Raw genomic sequence first — 21,922 nt, 5'->3', positions numbered from 1 at the left:
AATGAATGGTTCCCACCTGGTCTTCAGTCGATTAAGATTTATATCACCCTGCACACTTTAAAATGATTGTGAGCCTACCGATACATCTTATATAGAGCTGCTTATCGTTTTGCATTTAAGGTTTAAAGAGGTTTGGATAGACCACTGATGTACTATCATTTTCTCTTTTGCTCGCCAGGAAACTCATTTTTGTTTTTCTATTGTTTTTGTGTTTTTGAAATTTTTCAATGTTTTTGTATTTTCCGATTTTTGGATTTACTCCCCCTAAAATCAACAAACTAAGATAAATTTAAAAACACAAAGGTATTTACAAAAATGATTTTCCGATGTTGGTTTACTCTTGCTTGACCTTAATGCCGTTTACCAATAATAAGAAGTCAAATCTAGATTTGTCAAAGGCTTTGGTAAATAAGTCGGCACGTTGGTCATCGGTGTGGACCTTAACAACATCGATTAGCCTTTTCTCAAAGCAGTCACGTATGAAGTGATATTTGATTTCGATGTGTTTGGTCTTTGAATGCTGCACAGGATTTCTAGTGATATCTAAAGCAGCAGAATTATCAACGTAAATAGGAGTAGTTAGGAATTCAAAACCGTAGTCCCGCATCTGTTGTTGGATCCAAAGAACTTGGGAGCAACAACTTGAGGCAGCAATGTATTCAGCTTCGCATGTTGATGTAGCTACACACGTCTGCTTCTTGCACTGCCATGTGACTAGGCGATTTCCTAAAAACTGACATCCAGCCGTTGTGGATTTGCCGTCGATTTTACATCCGCCAAAATCAGAATCACTGAATGCAACCAAGTCAAAGTTATTATCCCTAGGATACCACAGACCGGTGTCTGGATAAGCCTTCAAATAACGAAAAATCCTTTTGACAGCTGCAAGATGTGAGGCCTTCGGGTTAACTTGATATCTGGCAAGCAGGCACGTTGGGTACATTATATCTGGCCTTGATGCTGTGAGGTACATAAGGGATCCAATCATCGCGCGATAGTATGAAGGGCTAACAGGTTCACCCTTTACGTCAGGAGTTATTCCGTGATTAGTTGGCAATGGGGTACCAATGGGCGTTGCATCGGACATCTGGAACCGGCTCAAGATGTCTCCAACATATTTAGTCTGATGGATGAATATCCCAGACTCCGTTTGTTGCACTTGTAGGCCCAAAAAGAAATTCATTTCCCCCATAGCACTCATCTCGAATTTATCCTGCATGATGCGCTCGAAATTCCTACACAAAACATCATTAGTAGAACCAAAAATAATATCATCAACATATACCTGTACCAGAAGAAGATCTCCATCTTGTTCTTTGATGAAGAGAGTACAATCGATAAGACCTCTTCGAAAACCGTTCTCCAACAGATATGTAGATAAGGTTGCATACCAAGCTCGTGGCGCTTGATGAAGACCATATAGAGCTTTGTTGAGCAACCAAACCCGATCGGGATGAACAGGATCTTCAAAACCTGGAGGCTGTTCGACATATACCTCTTCTTCAACCACACCATGTAAAAATGCACTTTTGACGTCCATCTGGTAAACTTTGAATCCTTTGAATGAGGCATAAGCCAGAAAGATCCGAATAGCTTCCAGACGTGCAACTGGTGCATAGACTTCGTTGTAGTCGATACCCTCTATCTGACGAAAACCTTGAACGACTAAACGAGCTTTGTTCCGAATAACCACTCCACGGTCGTCTTTCTTGCATTTGAAGACCCATCGAGTGCCAATCTTCTTATAATTCTCAGGCTTTTCAACAAGCTTCCAAACACCCAGCTTGTGAAATTGCTGTAATTCTTCCTGCATGGCCTCAACCCAAGCACTGTCTTTCAATGCTTCTTTCCACGACTTTGGTTCTTCTTGTGACACATAACACGCGAAGGACCAGTCATTTTGTTGACCAGATTCTCTTATAGCTGAATACAAACCAGCATTCCGGTTGTTTCTCAGCTGATTACGCGTCTGCACACCGCGATGGACATCTCCTATGATATTCTGCTGGGGATGGGTATCGTGAATCCGCATTTCAGGATTATCTGGCACACGTGCATTGATACCCAAATTGTTCAGATTAAGATCAACAACCAACTCCACACCAGGAATGTGTGTAGAGGTGGATGCATTCCCTTCAGCAGTATCTACATTCTGCGTATGAGGTGTATCACCAGAGGCACCTTGAACAGGAGCAGCTGGAGCTGAAGATCCTTCGGCTGCATCATGATATTCATCATCTTCAGAAGAGTCATTATAATCAGCAGCATCTTCATAAACCTCATTTTGAACCATATTGTTGACTGACGTAGAAGCTTGAGGGTCAACAACAATAGGTCTGACCAATGGCGAGACAGCAGCGTTGTCACTTTCTAACAACATCCGAGCCGCTGCTGATTCTTCGTCAAAGGTTGGCAGATTGAAGGAGTCAAATAGCCCATCATAATCGAACATCCACGGATCACCCGGAGCCCTAACAGGACTCGTGTACCTTTGAACCCTAACTTCGCTCCATAGCTCAATCTTTTTGGTAGCTAGATTCCAAACACGAAAATTCGGAGTTGCATATCCAAGGAAGAAACCCTCGATAGCTCGTGCACCAAACTTTCCATCCGGCTCAATCATAGTACAAGGAGCACCAAACGGTTCAAGGTAAGAAAGATCCGGTTTCCTTCTCTGAAGGAGTTCGAAGCAAGTCTTGCCATGTCTCTTAACTGTAAGAACTCTGTTCAACGTGTAGCAAGCAGCCGATACAGCCTCTCCCCAGAATTGAATAGGGAGTTCCGACTCTACTAACATTGTTCTTGCAGTTTCAATAATAGTTCGATTCTTCCTCTCAGCGACACCATTTTGTTGTGGAGTATAACGAGAACTGTACTCATGAAGAATGCCTTTAGAAGTACAAAACTCATCCATAACTTGATTCTTGAATTCAGTTCCATTGTCGCTTCGGATCCTTTTCACTTTCAACGTATAGAGATTCTCCAACATTGTAAGAAGATCCTTGAGGATGCCAGGAGTTTCACTCTTGTGTGCCATAAAGGATACCCAAGAAAATCTAGAGTAGTCATCAGTAACTACTAAACAATAAGCATCACCAAACGTTGTCTTGTGCTTCATAGGTCCAAAAAGGTCCATATGAAGACGTTCGAGAGGCATGCTGACAGTGTTGATTTTCTTCAAAGGGTGAGACTTCTTCGTTTGCTTCCCCTTTTGGCAAGAGACACAGATATCTTGTAGATGAAAACTTCTTACAGGCACACCATTCACAAGATTATTTTTCACCAAATGGTTCATTTTTCTCAAGTGAATGTGTCCCATTCTTCTGTGCCAAGATATAGACTCCTTTTCTGTGGCTTTTGAGACAAAACAAGTAACTTGTGCAGATGTAGTAATCGCTTGGCTCATATCGAGAATATAAAGATCATTAACTCTCGGAGCCGATAAGAGAACCCATTCTTGTGGAATTTTGAATCCAGGCTTCAGCACATAACAGCCAGCATCATCAAAAATCACTGAGAACTTTTTATCGCAGATTTGCGACACACTGAGAAGATTGTGATCAATTTGCTTCACATAATTGATCTTATCAAAGCACACGATGCCATTGGAGATACTTCCTTCTCCAGTAATGTACCCTCCTTTATCACCCGCAAAAGCAACATACCCTCCTCTAATATTTCTCACGTCGTATAGGAGTCGTAAGTCGCCAGTCATGTGCCTGGATGCCCCACTATCAACAATCCAATGACTATTAATAGTTCCTCCTAGAACATCCTGCACATGTCAAATAAACACATCAGTTGAGAAAGGGGACCCAAGCCTTAGTGGTCTTGGGTCGTCCCTTGGCATCACGATACGTAAGCTCTATCTCCTGATGGTTTTCAAGAACAACTGCTCCCCCTGAATTGTCACCCGATTTAGGTAACCAAGTTTGTCTTTGCCTACCAGCTTTTGAAGATTCTGGTTTTATAGGTTGTGACACTCTTGGTTCCTTTTGAACTGTTTTAACTTCAGATTTTAAAGCTTTTTCAACAGTTTTTATGTTCTTACGTCGTTGTTTAGTTTCTTGTTCTTTTACAGTTCGTTTATCTTGTTTAGGTGAAACTGACCGACGTTGAGGGTGAACTGCTTCAGGTGGAGCCTTTTCAACAAACTTCTTCTTTGGAGCGTTTGGGCAATTTCTGATAATGTGCCCAATTTCTCCACATTTGAAACAAGTTCTCCTTTCAACAGACTTAGGAGAACTTGATCGACTACCAGATGTTGAGCTTGTAGAACCTGAGGTACTTGCTTTTTCATCACACCCGTTTGTGTGTTGGGTGTAATTGTTATCACTGTTTCGTTTCAAAATCTTGACTTGTTGTACAAAATCAGTGTTTGATTTGTTTTCAAAAGTCTCAATTTTATCTGTACCTTTTGATGCTACAAACTTAACATCTTTTCCTTTCTTCATGTAACGAGCTCCTTTTGTTTCAACTTTAGCCTTTGGCTTTGGAGCTCGTTGTGGTTGTTTACCCTTAGAAGCAGTAGGTTGTCGAGTGGTTGGAGATTTTTGATTACCAAATTGTTTCCTAATCTCAGCCTTAGGAATTGGATCACATTGTGTTACCACAATTCCCGGAAGTGTTTTTCCCAAAAATTTGTTTGTATTGTCTTCAAAGACTTTGTCAATCAAAGATTTATTTACATTTTTAATTGGAAAAACATGATCTGAGTAGATTTTATTATCTCCAACCAAAGTGTACAACACATTACTGCTTTTAACAGTAGACACACTTGTCTTATCAACCTTGACAGGATCAATCACTTGCTTCTCAACAGATGAAGCCTCAGGAGTATCAGGATCACAAAGGATGTGATTCTCAATGGGAATGACAACTCCTTTCATCTTGTTAAGTGAGTTATCCTGTTCACTCACATCCACTTCTGATTCATCATCCGATGACTCACAGTCCTCGATGATTGGAGGACTTTGTTTCATGGATGTTGAAGCTTCCTGTTGCTCTGTGGATGTATTTTCAGAATTCTCCGGTTTGAACCCTAGGCCAGTAGAAAATTCCTCAAAGTTCAAAGGCACACTGGGTTCATACCGGGGCATTTCCTCTTCATCAGGCATCTTGGTATAGTTGTCCATCAAAGGGGGTGGACACGCCTTATACCCTACACCTTTCACGTTACCTTTCAGTTGTTGAACGTCTATGATGTGATCAAGCACAAATCGGGAGTTAGAATAACTATCCAATTTCTGTTTGATCGCATCATGCTTGCATTGGGCAATGGCTAATTGCTTCTTAGTTTCTTCCACAAGGTTAATGTACTCATTTATACTTACTTGTTTGTGGTAAACTACTTTGTTAACCTCGGACACATTTTTCTTTAATGTTTCTATTACAGATTTAAATTCTTTTTCATTCCGGGTTAAAGCCATGTTTGCCTCTTGGCATTTTGACAGTTCAATAACCAAATTCTGATTATGACTATGAAGCTTTTCTGATTCAAGCTTCATCTCTGCACATGATTTACAAATACTAGGAGCAGGAGGTTCAGAAGTTACCTGACTAGTAGAGGCTGAACCATTTGCCATAAAGGCAGTTTGAAAAGAAAAAGCTCCATCTTCAGAGAATAGCTTTTCCATTTCCATTGATGTATCAGCAGCCTTCCTAATCAGAATTGATTTCTGACATTTAAGCTCATCAGCTTCATTCAGTAGCTCCTGTATATCATCATCTCCTTCTTCATTCACATCAGGCTCTGAGTGATTATCCCCAGAAACAGAGCCTTCTTCATCAGAACTGCCCGAATAACCAGAACTGTCATCGCTCCCAGAAGATTCTTCTTTATGAACCTGCTCGATGACTTTAGCATACAATGCAGTTCCACTTCCTTGATCACCTTCACCAAACTGCACTGACCAGTCACATCCTTCATCAGCTTGAACAGCCAAAGCCCGATTGTGATTGGTAGCTCCAGGCTGTCCCTGATTGTTATTCACTGCCACCATCCTCCGTTCACGGTTTTCTTGTTGGGCATTCGCATTAGTCTGGTTTCTGAACGGGTTGTGATTGCCGTGTTTTGTTGGTCGAGTGCACTCACGTTTAAAGTGCCCTTTCTCGCCACAATTAAAGCACGTGACGGCATTAATATCAAACCCATACTTCGTGTTTTTCTTTCCTTCCAACGAAGTTCTTCCAGTTCGTGCCATGAAATCTTTTGCCCTTCTAACCGCACTAGCAAAAGCCCATTTAATATCCATCAACTCCATTTCTTCCTTGTCGATCTGATCATAATCTTCATTGGTCATGTTGATGTTTCCAAGCTGACCAGCTACCAAACCACAGTAAGCACTGACCATGGTGTTGATAATTTCCATATGTTCCTTAGCAACTTCAATGCTAAGGTGTGAAAGATTTGAGTTGTCGACTCGGATTGTGTGATGACTTTGAGGTTGAGGTTGAGGATTGCTTGTATAGTGAGCTTGCTGTTGTTGTTGTTGAGGTTGTGGTTGTGGCTGTGTTGGAACAGGAATATAGGACCTCGGATCGAATTGAGGTTGTGGTGGAGCAGCTGTTGATTGAGGAAATGGAAAAGAACTCGTATTGGACACAAAAGCAGTTTGAAGCTTCGGTTGCTGAACAGAACTAGCTGAAGGACCAAAACCAGGCAAATACATTTCTGTATTTTGAGGAGCTGGAGCACGCCTTGCTTTCCTAATTTCTTCATCATTTTTATGTTCCAGCTTCTGAATGAACTCATAGATGTTAATCTCATCTAGAGCTTTAGTATGCTTCAACAGCTCAATAAACGAACTCCATTTTGGGGGTAGGGCGTCAGCAAACCTGTTCACCATGTCTTGTTGAGTAGCTGCCACCCCATAAGCACACATTTCACTAATCAAATGATAGAAACGTGTGGTCATATCATTCAGAGTCTCGTTTTCCAAAAACTGAAAAGATTCAAATTCTTTCTTCAACAAATCATGCCTAGACTTTCGAGCAGCTGCATTGCCTTCTCCTCTAGCAACTAAGGCATCCCACAATGCTTTCGTGGTCTTGCAATATGAAAACTGATGGTAGATGTCTTTGTTGAGTGCTTGAGTAAGTATGGCATATGCCTTTTTCTCCAATTCATAAGCCTTCTTGTCATTTTCAAGCATATTGGCGTAACCTTCTGAAGTGGATGCTCTACTTTCAAGACTTTCATTGAATGCATTGACAAAACACATCCAAAGGTCGGTGCTTTGTCCTTGAACATATGTGTGAAAGCGGCCTTTCCATGACGGAAAATCGTTCATGTGGTTCAGCTTTGGTGGACGATTGTTACTGCCTGTTTCACTCTCACTAATCAGAAGATTCTGAAGACTTTGACTTTGATTGGATACCAAAGCCCATTGACACGAACTTATTGATTGTTGTTGTTTTGGAATGGCACTCGTCATATATTCAGCCATCGACATCTGTTTCAGATCTGGTTGTGGATCCGTACTCCAATCCCAAGGACTTGTGCAACTCATTGTGATCAAAAATTAATAAATCACCTACACACCACAAACTGTTAACAACAAACAGACAACAATTGAAAGATCCAATCTGATCGAAAGATCAAGACTTGTTCGAAGGATCAACAGTGATCGAAAGATGACTGTTGAGTTTCGAGCAAAGTCTTCGAAAGATTCACAATTGAAAGATCCTTATCTTTCGACTGATTGTCACGAAAGATTCACAGTTCGAAAGATCTTTATCTTTCGAATTCTGGTCTCGAAGGATTCACTATGAATGATCCTTATCTTTCGAGATGAATTTGTATCTTTCGGACAATTATCTTTCAAAAAGATTCCAACTACGAAGGATAACCCTTAGACTTCGAAAGACTACTCGAAGGATGCTTATCTTTCGAGCTGCCTTTGATCGAAAGATGTCGAAGGATATCTTTCGATGTCGAAGGATATCTTTCGACAGCTCTGACACACTGACACAAAGTACGACGGGTTGGTGAAAAAGGTGATGTGTTGATGTACCAACTTTCGGCAGAAAGGATGGTTCTGCAACAACTTTTCACCAAACAATTTGACTTTCAAAAAGTTTACCCAAAATGGCAACCTTATCCCCAAGTCCAGTCACCGGAAAGATGATCGGAACACGGCCGGAAAAATCAAAGTTTCACAAAAACAATTTTTATGTTACCCAAACCGATCCCGAACACTCCCGATAGGTTTAGAACACGTTTTTCAGTTTCAAAACGCAAGGAAATCTCCAAAAACGGGTGCTAAACCAAGTGTTCAAACACACCAAGAACTCGAACAACCCGGTTTTAAACAAGGTAAAGAGCGAGGCTCTGATACCACTTGTAGGTCCCTTTTCTCGGAGGATCGAGAACAAACCTAAACCTTGTTATACTAACCCACTAGCGAGTGCGGAATCCAAGCTATTAGGCAAACCGGGATGAAGCAAGAACAAACACAAGAACACACAAAGTTCACCGATTAACACCACTGTATTAATACGTATGAAGGTTTACGGTTACAAGCACAATGTTTACAATCTTGTTTGCAAACTCTCTAAAGTGTGTGTGTGTGTGTTTTCCAGCAGAGTTTCTCTAACTCTCCAAATGTGCATCTATGCAACACTAACACACTGCATGGGTATTTATACCCATACACAGCAGGTCTTGGTCGAAGGATCGATAGATGGTCCGAAGGATCATCTATCGATGACAGGGAGCTCGAACGATCAGCGTGGACATCGAAGGATCATCCTTCGATGTCTAATGGTCGAACCATATCTTTCGAGCACCTCGAAGGATGATGCGTATCCTTCGAGGCTATCCTTCGATCCAGACAAACATCATGTTGTCCAAGTCAAACTAGGAGGATAGTTGACTTGGTCAACTTACAGACTGATTTAGGACATCGTTTACATACAGACCGAATACAGACAAAGTACAGACACAAGTGCACCAACAATATATGATTTATATTAAATGAAAGGTTGTGATCATTGTGGCGTACTAATGATGATAACATGTACGTATTATATATATATATGTGTGTGTGTGTGTGCGTGAGTGAGTATGTGTAAGAGAGAGGCGAGCAGAAAACCATGACCCAACTCGCAACTTATTTAGGGCCGGTTCGGTTTGGGCCATATGGAGGCCCAAGACGCAACCACACCTTAACCGCAACCACACCCTAACCCACTCGTGACATTATATAAACCAACCCTCCCCTCCCTTAATCATTTTTACAACACATCTCTCACACTCACCCTCCTACTCTCCTCTCATTTCTCCTTCACTAAAACCCTAGCACAACACCCTCATTTCCTCTCCTTTCCTTCTTCCTCGGATCAACCGGTAACAAGATCACTCTCGGATTCTAGCTCGAGATCATTATTTGGAGCTTGGTTCATTGATTCCTTGTACCCCTACTTCCAACCGGTTAGCATGAATATCTTCATAGTTGTTTTGCTTGTTTGTCTTGTTACTAAAATGCTTGATAGTGCTTGACTGTTGATGTTGTTGCTATAAAATGCTTGTTTGATGATAAAAGTGGTTGCTTGAAATGATTTTTGTGTCTTAATGAAAATGATCCGGTTTTGTGTTTAAAGGTTTGCTATTCGGTTGTAGTAAGGGTTGGTTAGGAGGTTTTAGGCATAAATGTTTGGGTTTATATGATGAATCTTGTTTGTGTGCCTTGATATTGTCCGAGAAGTATATAGAAGGTTTAAACAGGATTTTGGGTTGGATTGTTGATAAATGGGGTTTGAATGTTCATAAATAATTGCTTGAATGTTATATGAATATGATGATGAACAGCATGAATGTCACTTAAATATTTTGAATATGCCTTGTTTGATCCAATTTAGACACAAAATAGACAAACAGACATGTTTAGTGTGGATAGTACTATGTTTCATGAAAATACAATCCTATTGGTCAGTACATATTGCAGGTTCTAGATGATTGCTGTGCACGTAATCACGGTTGCGAGTCGCAACCTTTGGTTGCGACTCGAGACCACATCAAGCTTTGTCGAGACCTCCCAGTTGCGAGTCGCAATCAACGCGTGTCGAATCCGGCTGCGAGTCGTAACCATTGCTGCTAAGTCGTAACCAAAACGTGATGAACCGTGACCTCGGTTGCGAGTCGTAACCTCGGTTGCGAGTCGCAACCACCCTTGTCTCGACTGGGCTATTTTGGTGTTATTGGGCTTTGACTGTTGGGCTTTCTGTTGACTGGGCTACGTGTTGTTGCTGCTGATTGTATGTTTAGGGCTGGCCCAATAACCCAACTGTTTGTTGTTACGCATGTTATACGTGTTTGCTATATGTGTTTGCCGTACGTGTTCGCTATGTGTTTATTTGTACCCAACTTGACCCATACTTGGTAACCATGCTAGGACGTGGTGACCAACATACTTGACCGGGTAAAATAATCTACCGAGCAACCCAAGGTGAGTTCACAACTTAAAAGCATGCGTCCCGGTGGTTTGGGACACGAGACTAAAACAACCCTATCCCCTTGTAAAGGGGATACCATTTACATTCCTTCCCTAGTTACTGGGAACAAACTTACTTTTCCTTCCCTTGTCATTGGGAAACCTTTTAGTTAATTACTGTTTATACGAAATGCAACCAAACGGCACTAAACGCAACTCTATCACTCAAGTCCCTACTACATAATACCGATTAGTCGACGGGGCCAGGCGAACGGGTTATTAGTTGATAGCGCTATTTAGGTTTTACCAACCTCACACCGTGCCATGGTATGGGATCGGTCGTGAACTAATGTACTCAGGCATCCGTCAATGATGATAGAACATTGACATCGGGGCATCCTGCGGAAACGCAAACGGTTACCTAGTGTTCGGTATTGGAAAAACAGTTTAGTCGCTAACTTTTGGGGTAGCTCCCCATGGCATGTATAAACGGATAAATTAACTGGTGAAACAAGTTTTTGGTAATTAAAACTGGACAACTAGTGAACTCACTCAGCATTATTGTTGACCCCCTTACTGCATGCTTTGCAGGTAACCAGTGACTGAGGAGCGGCTGCTTGGGAATGTGTAGTGTTTGTCAAAACCCGTGTGTTGGGTTTATTTATCATGAACTATGAACTTTGTTAAACCTTTATACTTCTGCTTCCGCTATTTAAGTTTTAAACTCTGAACTTGATATTTGCTAGTCTCATGGTTAGCGAGTATTACTTTGATTATCAATTTAATTATTCAGTATAATTGGTGGCTGGATCCTGGTCAGTCACGCCCTCGAAGCGGGTGTTATCCGCAGGTGGAATTTGGGGGTGTGACAGATTGGTATAAGAGCCATTGGTTATAGTGAACTTGGTTTTAAAAAGGGGGAAAATCTTTTTGAGAAAAACCAGACTATAACCCGTGACTCGTGACGACACTACACTCCAAGTGCAAGGCTCGACTTATCTGACCTCATAGCTCGGACCCATATTTACTTGCTTGTTGTCTTATGCTTTCTGCGTTACTATACGTACTAGTTTGCCTGATTAGATAGATACGCCTCCCCTCTTCTATCTCATTCTCGCTATGTTACGATACCACACTCATACTATGTTTTCTGGTTATGAAGAAAATGAGTGGACGCGGACGAGGAAACGTCAACATGACTCAGGCTCAGTTCACTAACCTGCTCAACACGGTGGCTGCAGCTTTCGCAGCTCACCCTATAGGTAAGCTCGTTGTTTTAGGATGTTTAGATCCTACCACCACATCGTCTTTTCGCCTCTAAACCTATTTCGCTTCACTCCTCACAACAGGTCAGCCTGCGCCTGTGCAACCACGTGTCTGTACCTTCAAGACCTTCATGGATTGCAAGCCTCTTCCATTCAGTGGCACTGAGGGTGCCATAGGTCTCCTGCACTGGATCGAGAAGGTCGAAGCTGTCTTCGCTGTCTGCGAGTGTCCCCCTGCTAATTGGGTGAAGTTTGCTACTGGTACTCTTGAGGGAAGCGCACTTTCGTGGTGGAAGGCGCAAATTCAAATGCTTGGTTTGGAGACTGCAAACGCTACTGCATGGGAAGATTTCAAGAATATGATCAAGGAAGAGTACTGTCACCGGGATGACATCCACAAACTCGAGGACGAGTACTATGAACTCAAGATGGTTGGGTCAGAGATTGAGACCTACACCAAGCTGTCCAACGACTATGCTGCTCTTTGCCCAAACATGTCCCGACCTATGTACCGAAGGATCGAATTGTACATCAAGGGTTTAGTCCCGGAAATCAGGAGCCATGTAACCTCGGCCAACCTCACTGCCATACAGCCTGTGGTTCGTCTTGCCCACAAACTCACCAACCAGGCTGTGGAGGAGGGCAGGTTGCCCAAAAGGATCAGTGCTGCGGAAGGAACTTCCAGTGATGGCAAACGAAAGTGGGATGGAAATCAGGGCAAGGATGCTAACTCTACTCAGGCCCCAGCCCAGCAAAGGAAAACTAACAACAACAAAGGCACTCAGCAACAGGGTGGCAACCGGGGAAACTACCCTAAGTGCAACAAGTGTAACAGGCACCACAATGGGGCATGTAACAAGGGTCAGTGTCAGCGATGCCACAAGATGGGGCACGAAGCCAAGGATTGTAGAAGTCAGTTCCCAGCAAGGCAGAATCAGCAACAACCTCAACAGCAACAACAGCAGGGAAACAACCGGGCATGTTTTAAGTGTGGGGCAACAGGGCACATGCGAAAGGATTGCCCTGAACTGAATCAGAATCGCAACAACAATCAGGGAGCTGGGAACAATGAGCAAAACAACAACGCTGGGAATGGTGCAAGGGGAAGAGCTTTCGTGATTGGAGCTGGAGAAGCAAGGAACGATCCCAACGTCGTGGCGGGTAAGTTCCTACTTGATGATCGTTATGTTTCTGTGTTATTTGATTCCGGTGCCGATGCCAGTTATGTATCCCTTCGCATTAGTAAGAAACTTAAGCACCCGCCTGCATTATTAAGTTCTAAGCACGTCGTCGAGATAGCCAATGGTAGGAACATCGAGGCCACGCACGTGATCTACGACTGCACACTAGAATTGTCTGGCCACACGTTTAGTATCGATCTTTTCCCCGTCAAACTTGGAAGCTTCGACGTTGTCATCGGTATGGATTGGTTATCCAAACATCGCGCTGAGATCCTCTGTCAAGAGAAAGCAGTTCGTATACCCCGTCGTTCTGGCCAACCCCTCATCGTTCAAGGCAACAAAGGTAGAGAAGTCACATGCATTATCTCGCTCCTGAAAGCCCAGAAGTGCTTACAGAAAGGGCACACCGCTATCCTAGCACTTGTCACCGACACTCACGATAAGGAAAAGAGGATTGAAGATTTTCCTGTAGTACGTGACTATCCCGAGGTATTCCCTGAGGAACTACCCGGACTCCCTCCCCACCGTCAGGTCGAATTCCAAATCGAGCTAGCTCCCGGAGCCGCACCCATAGCTCGTGCACCTTACCGTCTACCCCCTGCAGAACTGAAGGAACTTTCTACGCAACTACAAGAACTACTGGATAAAGGATTTGTCCGTCCTAGTTCATCACCCTGGGGAGCCCCAGTACTCTTTGTCAAGAAGAAGGATGGCACGTTCCGAATGTGCATCGACTATCGTGAGCTGAACAAGGTTACCATCAAGAATCGTTACCCTCTCCCGCGCATCGACGACCTATTCGATCAGTTGCAAGGATCGAGCTACTACTCCAAGATTGACCTGCGATCAGGCTACCATCAGCTGAGAGTTCGTAATGAAGATATCTCCAAGACTGCGTTCAGGACCCGTTATGGTCACTATGAATTTCTTGTTATGCCTTTCGGAATGACCAACGCGCCGGCAGTGTTCATGGATCTTATGAACCGCGTATGTAAGCCTTACCTCGACAAATTCGTGATTGTGTTTATCGACGACATCCTGATTTATTCGAAAAGTCAAGAGGAGCATGAACAACACCTACGCCTTATTCTGGAACTCCTTCGCAACGAGCAGCTGTACGCCAAATTCTCTAAATGTGACTTCTGGCTTCGAGAAGTCCATTTCCTCGGCCATGTAGTTAATAAGAACGGAATTCATGTTGACCCAGCTAAGATCGAATCAATAAAGAACTGGCCTACGCCTAAGACTCCCACTGAAGTTCGCCAATTCTTGGGTTTGGCAGGCTACTACCGCAGATTCATTAAGGGATTCTCAAAGATTGCACAACCCCTCACAACTCTTACTCAGAAAGGCGTTACCTATAAGTGGAATGAAGCTCAGGAGTCGGCCTTTCAAAGGCTAAAAGATAACCTCTGTAGCGCTCCTATTCTCTCGTTGCCTGAAGGCACTGACGACTTTGTGGTTTACTGCGACGCGTCCATTCATGGGCTCGGTTGCGTGTTAATGCAACGCGATAAAGTTATTGCCTACGCCTCACGACAACTCAAGACCCACGAAAGGAACTACACAACGCATGATTTGGAACTGGGAGCAGTGATCTTTGCTCTTAAGATATGGAGACATTACCTGTACGGTACCAAGTGCACTATTTACACCGATCACAGGAGTCTCGAGCATATCTTTAGGCAAAAGGAATTAAACATCCGACAACGTCGATGGGTCGAACTCTTGAATGACTACGAATGCGCCATCAAATACCATCCGGGCAAGGCCAATGTCGTGGCAGACACCCTCAGCCGAAAGGACACTATACCAAAGCGCGTGCGAGCATTGCAACTTACCATCCAGTCTAACCTCCCTACCCAGATCCGAAATGCTCAAGTTGAAGCATTGAAACCGGAAAACATCAGGGCTGAGTCTCTGCGAGGATCGAGACAACGACTAGAACAGAAAGAGGATGGCGCTTACTATGTAACAGGGCGCATTTGGGTCCCTCTCTATGGAGACTTACGTGAACTCGTGATGGACGAAGCCCACAAATCCCGCTACTCCGTACATCCTGGTTCGGACAAGATGTACCACGACTTGAAGACTACATATTGGTGGCCTGGTATGAAGGCCCACATAGCAACATACGTCAGCAAATGTCTGACTTGCGCAAGAGTCAAGACAGAATACCAGAAGCCAGCAGGCCTACTCCAACAACCAGAAATCCCGAAATGGAAATGGGAGCAAATTTCCATGGATTTTGTTACAGGACTACCTAGGTCTCAACGCGGAAATGATACTATTTGGGTAATAGTAGATCGATTGACCAAGTCCGCGCACTTTCTGGCTATTAAGGAAACAGACAAGTTTTCTACCTTGGCAGAGGTTTACTTAAAGGAAGTAGTTTCAAGGCACGGGGTGCCAACCTCAATTATTTCCGACCGAGACGCTCGTTTTACTTCGGAATTGTGGCAAGCTATGCACAAATCCTTTGGCTCACGTTTGGACATGAGCACCGCTTATCACCCGCAAACGGATGGACAGTCCGAACGCACCATCCAGACTCTAGAAGACATGCTTAGAGCGTGTGTGATCGATTTTGGCAAGAATTGGGAGAAGCACCTACCGCTAGTAGAGTTCTCTTATAACAACAGCTACCACACCAGTATTCAGGCAGCACCTTTCGAGGCATTGTACGGTCGTAAATGCCGATCACCTCTCTGCTGGGCGGAAGTCGGTGATAGTCAAATCACGGGCCCAGAGATGGTGGTAGATACAACGGAAAAGATTGCCCAGATCGGACAACGCATGGCGGCAGCTCGTGACCGTCAGAAGAGTTACGCTGATAAGCGTAGGAAACCATTGGAATTCCAGGTCGGTGACCGGGTTCTACTTAAAGTCTCACCCTGGAAGGGTGTGGTTCGCTTTGGTAAACGGGGCAAGCTTAATCCGATATATCGGACCATTCGAAATTACCGAGAAAATCGGTAAGGTTGCTTATAGATTGAACCTGCCTGAAGAACTGAGTGCGGTACACAACGTATTCCACGTATCTAATCTGAAGAAGTGTCTATCAGATGAAACGCTCGTAATTCCTTTCAAGGAACTGACTATTGATGAACAGCTACACTTTACTGAGGAACCGATTGAAATCACGGATCGAGAGATCAAAATCCTCAAACGTAGCCAAATACCTCTTGTACGAGTCCGTTGGAACTCGCGACGTGGCCCAGAGTATACCTGGGAGCGGGAAGACCAGATGAAACACAAGTATCCCTAGCTGTTCCCAAACGAAAACCCCAGCACTGAAGCTACAACCGAATTTCGGGACGAAATTCCAAACTAACAGGGGGATGATGTGACACCCCGTTGAAGCTAGTATAAGTGAAAGCTAGTATAAGTGAAACAAGGTGTAGCTAACTGAAAGGTTGCTTGTGTCAATAGCATCTATCTTCTGTTTCCATGTTGTACCTATGATAGTATTTCGAAAAACCATTTACAAAAAACATGAAAGTGGATCAGTTGAATTCAATAATAAAACAACTATTTATGGTGGGTTCCAATACAAATAATATTTAGTGTGCAAAGTGTACAAAGAGAAGAAAAAAGGATGAAGTGGCATTATGGTAAATATGATAAATACAATATTCAACAAATAATTACTTTACAACAAAATTTAAATACACTAATTAAATTACGTTACTCTTCTACTATCTTGTTTTAGAGTAATTACGAAAATGTGGGCATTTCATTTATTTCATAAAGTTTGCATGCTAAAACTTATTTGTATTTGATTCAAAGACTATACATGTACTTAATTGTGCGATCGCTTACCATTACCGAAAGTAACGCTCTTGATGCTTCCAACGCCACCATCACCTTGCATAAGGGCGATGGATTTGTATGTTTGAGGAATTACTTTAGGTGCAATGGTGTCAAAGTCAGAAAGCATCTTGAAAAGTTTAGAAGCTGAAAGGGAAGAAGTGATCTCAACCTCCATGGAAGCAACATCCATTATGTATGAGTTATTTTAGGAATGAAGATTTGTTAGATGAATGATGATGAAATATGTGCCAACACAATGGTATTTATAGGGTAGAAGGGTAGGAATTTTAAGGGCATTTAGATGCTAATATATAACACAAAGTCAAGAATACACACATTTATATTTTGGCATTGCATTGTTGACCCATTACACCTAAGTGTTAGTTCTATTCCCCTTTTCCCAACACGCACATTAAACATAACACAAATAATGTTTCGAGCTATGATGAAAATTTGTACAAAATAATTTAAGAATGTAAATTTTCTTATCTATTAACATTGTTTTTTAGTTAACTTAATTAGTTAGTTAACGTAATCCAACTTGGCCCTCAAGAAACCTGCAAGTCTAGTTGACAGACATATAAAGATTGAAAATTGGTGGCAACCGTAAAATTAAATAAGGATCTACTCGTGGAATGACATTGTTTGAAACATAGAATCAACTATCATTCTGATGATTTTCCCAAAACAACCCATAAGATCAACTTCTTGACTCCAATCTACATCAAGCCGATTCAACCCAATACGTCTAGACTGTCAATATTCGAGAAATGTTTATTGTATATTATAGTCATCAAAATAACCTTGCCAAAGAGTATTCATTTTTGTGACCAATGTGACCGAGATTTTAATTTTCAATTTTTCCTTTCATTTTTTACGACGTTTTTGCAACCTTTACAACTTAGTTTAACTTATATTTTAAATTAATTTTGTGACAGCGTTGCGACAACCCTTAGACGGTTACCAATTTGCTACCAGACCTGGTGGGCATTGAATTGCGAACCTTTTGCAATTGGATCTCCGTCGGTCAGTAATTTTGCGATAATTTTATTTGTTCGCAAATACTTATTTTTCTAGTGTTGTTACATATAATTCCATTGTATATGTGATTTCTTCCGCTTTCTAAACGGAACAAAAGATGAAAAAGAAATACTGGCTGAACTTAATTGATTAAGATTGATAAAATAATTTTCTAAAACTACTTTTTTAAATATGGCTTCAAGTAAAATAGAGTGAGAATTGTTAGGAATACATTTGTATATTTACATAAATTTCGAACAACCAAATTATTTATCAAAGGAGACAAAAAATCGTGGGTCACATTTATTTCATTTTTAATCTTGTTACGTTATTCTAGATTAAAAACTCATAAATAAACAAAATATTTGAAGCAAACTTGAGCGCCCGTATTTATTTATTTGTTAACAACTTTCAAAAACCAATAGCTAGCAAGAATCTTCTACTTACTTTAATCTAGAAACTCATTCCTAACCTTACATTTGTTTCTCTGTTAGTAGTGCAATACCGGTCAAGAGAGAGGGTCTCATTATAACTTTCAAGAATTATAATCCTTGTATGTAACCACTCGAATCATAGAACGATACAAAGTAGTCTAAGATGCGAACATGGATCAAACATATAATATATCATTGTTTATTATTACATCAAACGATAACATAGTAGAATGATGATATAGTCAAACACATTCCCATTATTTAGATAGAAAATCTAGTAAATTTCAGGATGATCAATAACATATGACTCCAGCGCCTTGAAAGTGTCCGTCATGGATTCTTTGCTAAGATTAATAAAATCGTCAGTTATCTTAGCATCACCTTTACACTTAATGAAGCATGTATGTTTATATACAGATCCTCCATTAGCTGAAGATATACACTTAATATGATGGGTTGCTGTGTCCATTATATCACTCGATGCATCACCATCAAACAAGGTGTAGCTAACTGAAAGGTTGCTTGTGTCAATAGCATCTATCTTCTGTTTCCATGTTGTACCTATGATAGTATTTCGAAAAACCATTTACAAAAAACATGAAAGTGGATCAGTTGAATTCAATAATAAAACAACTATTTATGGTGGGTTCCAATACAAATAATATTTAGTGTGCAAAGTGTACAAAGAGAAGAAAAAAGGATGAAGTGGCATTATGGTAAATATGATAAATACAATATTCAACAAATAATTACTTTACAACAAAATTTAAATAGACTAATTAAATTACGTTACTCTTCTACTATCTTGTTTTAGAGTAATTACGAAAATGTGGGCTTTTCATTTATTTCATAAAGTTTGCATGCTAAAACTTATTTGTATTTGATTCAAAGACTATACATGTACTTAATTGTGCGATCGCTTACCATTACCGAAAGTAACGCTCTTGATGCTTCCAACGCCACCATCACCTTGCATAAGGGCGATGGATTTGTATGTTTGAGGAATTACTTTAGGTGCAATGGTGTCAAAGTCAGAAAGCATCTTGAAAAGTTTAGAAGCTGAAAGGGAAGAAGTGATCTCAACCTCCATGGAAGCAACATCCATTATGCGCACGTTATTTTGGAATGAAGATTTGTTAGATGAATGATGATGAAATATGTGCCAACACAATGGTATTTATAGGGTAGAAGGGTAGGAATTTTAAGGGCATTTAGATGCTAATATATAACACAAAGTCAAGAATACACACATTTATATTTTGGCATTCCATTGTTGACCCATTACACCTAAGTGTTAGTTCTATTCCCCTTTTCCCAACACGCACATTAAACATAACACAAATAATGTTTCGAGCTATGATGAAAATTTGTACAAAATAATTTAAGAATGTAAATTTTCTTATCTATTAACATTGTTTTTTAGTTAACTTAATTAGTTAGTTAACGTAATCCAACTAGGCCTTCAAGAAACCTGCAAGTCTAGTTGACAGACATATAAAGATTGAAAATTGGTGGCAACCGTAAAATTAAATAAGGATCTACTCGTGGAATGACATTGTTTGAAACATAGAATCAACTATCATTCTGATGATTTTCCCATAACAACCCATAAGATCAACTTCTTGACTCCAATCTACATCAAGCCGATTCAATCCAATACGTCTAGACTGTCAATATTCGAGAAATGTTTATTGTATATTATAGTCATCAAAATAACCTTGCCAAAGAGTATTCATTTTTGTGACCAATGTGACCGAGATTTTAATTTTCAATTTTTCCTTTCATTTTTATGACGTTTTTGCAACCTTTACGACCTAGTTTAACTTTTATTTTAAAATTAATTTTGTGACAGCTTTGCGACAACCCTTAGACGGTTCCCAATTTGCTACCAGACCTGGTGGGCATTGAATTGCGACCCTTTTGCAATTGGATCTCCGTCGGTCAGTAATTTTGCGATAATTTTATTTGTTCGCAAATACTTATTTTTCTAGTATTGTTACATATAATTCCATTGTATATGTGATTTCTTCCGTTTTCCAAACAGAACAAAAGATGAAAAAGAAATACTGGCTGAACTTAATTGATTAAGATTGATAAAATAATTTTCTAAAACTACTTTTTTAAATATGGCTTCAAGTAAAATAGAGTGAGAATTGTTAGGAATACATTTGTATATTTACATAAATTTCGAACAACCAAATTATTTATCAAAGGAGACAAAAAATCGTGGGTCACATTTATTTCATTTTTAATCTTGTTACGTTATTCTAGATTAAAAACTCATAAATAAACAAAATATTTGAAGCAAACTTGAGCGCCCGTATTTATTTATTTGTTAACAACTTTCAAAAACCAATAGCTAGCAAGAATCTTCTACTTACTTTAATCTAGAAACTCATTCCTAACCTTACATTTGTTTCTCTGTTAGTAGTGCAATACCGGTCAAGAGAGAGGGTCTCATTATAACTTTCAAGAATTATAATCCTTGTATGTAACCACTCGAATCATAGAACGATACAAAGTAGTCTAAGATGCGAACATGGATCAAACATATAATATATCATTGTTTATTATTACATCAAACGATGACATAGTAGAATGATGATATAGTCAAACACATTCCCATTATTTAGATAGAAAATCTAGTAAATTTCAGGATGATCAATAACATATGACTCCAGCGCCTTGAAAGTGTCCGTCATGGATTCTTTGCTAAGATTAATAAAATCGTCAGTTATCTTAGCATCACCTTTACACTTAATGAAGCATGTATGTTTATATACAGATCCTCCATTAGCTGAAGATATACACTTAATATGATGGGTTGCTGTGTCCATTATATCACTCGATGCATCACCATCAAACAAGGTGTAGCTAACTGAAAGGTTGCTTGTGTCAATAGCATCTATCTTCTGTTTCCATGTTGTACCTATGATAGTATTTCGAAAAACCATTTACAAAAAACATGAAAGTGGATCAGTTGAATTCAATAATAAAACAACTATTTATGGTGGGTTCCAATACAAATAATATTTAGTGTGCAAAGTGTACAAAGAGAAGAAAAAAGGATGAAGTGGCATTATGGTAAATATGATAAATACAATATTCAACAAATAATTACTTTACAACAAAATTTAAATAGACTAATTAAATTATGTTACTCTTCTACTATCTTGTTTTAGAGTAATTACGAAAATGTGGGCTTTTCATTTATTTCATAAAGTTTGCATGCTAAAACTTATTTGTATTTGATTCAAAGACTATACATGTACTTAATTGTGCGATCGCTTACCATTACCGAAAGTAACGCTCTTGATGCTTCCAACGCCACCATCACCTTGCATAAGGGCGATGGATTTGTATGTTTGAGGAATTACTTTAGGTGCAATGGTGTCAAAGTCAGAAAGCATCTTGAAAAGTTTAGAAGCTGAAAGGGAAGAAGTGATCTCAACCTCCATGGAAGCAACATCCATTATGTATGAGTTATTTTAGGAATGAAGATTTGTTAGATGAATGATGATGAAATATGTGCCAACACAATGGTATTTATAGGGTAGAAGGGTAGGAATTTTAAGGGCATTTAGATGCTAATATATAACACAAAGTCAAGAATACACACATTTATATTTTGGCATTGCATTGTTGACCCATTACACCTAAGTGTTAGTTCTATTCCCCTTTTCCCAACACGCACATTAAACATAACACAAATAATGTTTCGAGCTATGATGAAAATTTGTACAAAATAATTTAAGAATGTAAATTTTCTTAATCTA

At 40.4% G+C, this 21,922-nt stretch overlaps 3 protein-coding genes across 3 annotated transcripts; all 3 read right to left on the bottom strand.

Moving 5' to 3' along the window:
* Positions 1-16,258: 16,258 nt before the first annotated feature.
* LOC110888412 (root allergen protein-like) lies at positions 16,259-16,941 on the bottom strand. Its single transcript, XM_022135938.2, has 2 exons — positions 16,702-16,941; positions 16,259-16,338 (listed from the first exon to the last, which is right to left on the bottom strand). Exons 1-2 carry the CDS (start codon positions 16,880-16,882, stop codon positions 16,259-16,261), a joined length of 261 nt encoding a protein of 86 aa, XP_021991630.1. The 5' UTR covers positions 16,883-16,941.
* A 1,364-nt stretch (positions 16,942-18,305) lies between these two features.
* On the bottom strand, positions 18,306-19,282 carry LOC110890512 (root allergen protein-like). The gene is made up of 2 exons (XM_022138130.2): positions 19,071-19,282; positions 18,306-18,707 (listed from the first exon to the last, which is right to left on the bottom strand). The coding sequence occupies exons 1-2, from the start codon at positions 19,249-19,251 to the stop codon at positions 18,421-18,423; spliced, it is 468 nt and encodes a 155-aa protein (XP_021993822.1). The 5' UTR covers positions 19,252-19,282; the 3' UTR covers positions 18,306-18,420.
* A 1,410-nt stretch (positions 19,283-20,692) lies between these two features.
* On the bottom strand, positions 20,693-21,679 carry LOC110890511 (root allergen protein-like). The gene is made up of 2 exons (XM_022138129.2): positions 21,439-21,679; positions 20,693-21,075 (listed from the first exon to the last, which is right to left on the bottom strand). The coding sequence occupies exons 1-2, from the start codon at positions 21,617-21,619 to the stop codon at positions 20,789-20,791; spliced, it is 468 nt and encodes a 155-aa protein (XP_021993821.1). The 5' UTR covers positions 21,620-21,679; the 3' UTR covers positions 20,693-20,788.
* Between the last annotated feature and the right edge of the window lie 243 nt (positions 21,680-21,922).

Source organism: Helianthus annuus, chromosome 11 (genome assembly GCF_002127325.2).
Source record: "Helianthus annuus cultivar XRQ/B chromosome 11, HanXRQr2.0-SUNRISE, whole genome shotgun sequence".
NCBI classification, from domain to species: Eukaryota; Viridiplantae; Streptophyta; class Magnoliopsida; order Asterales; family Asteraceae; genus Helianthus; species Helianthus annuus.
This window is presented reverse-complemented; position numbering and strand designations above follow the sequence as displayed.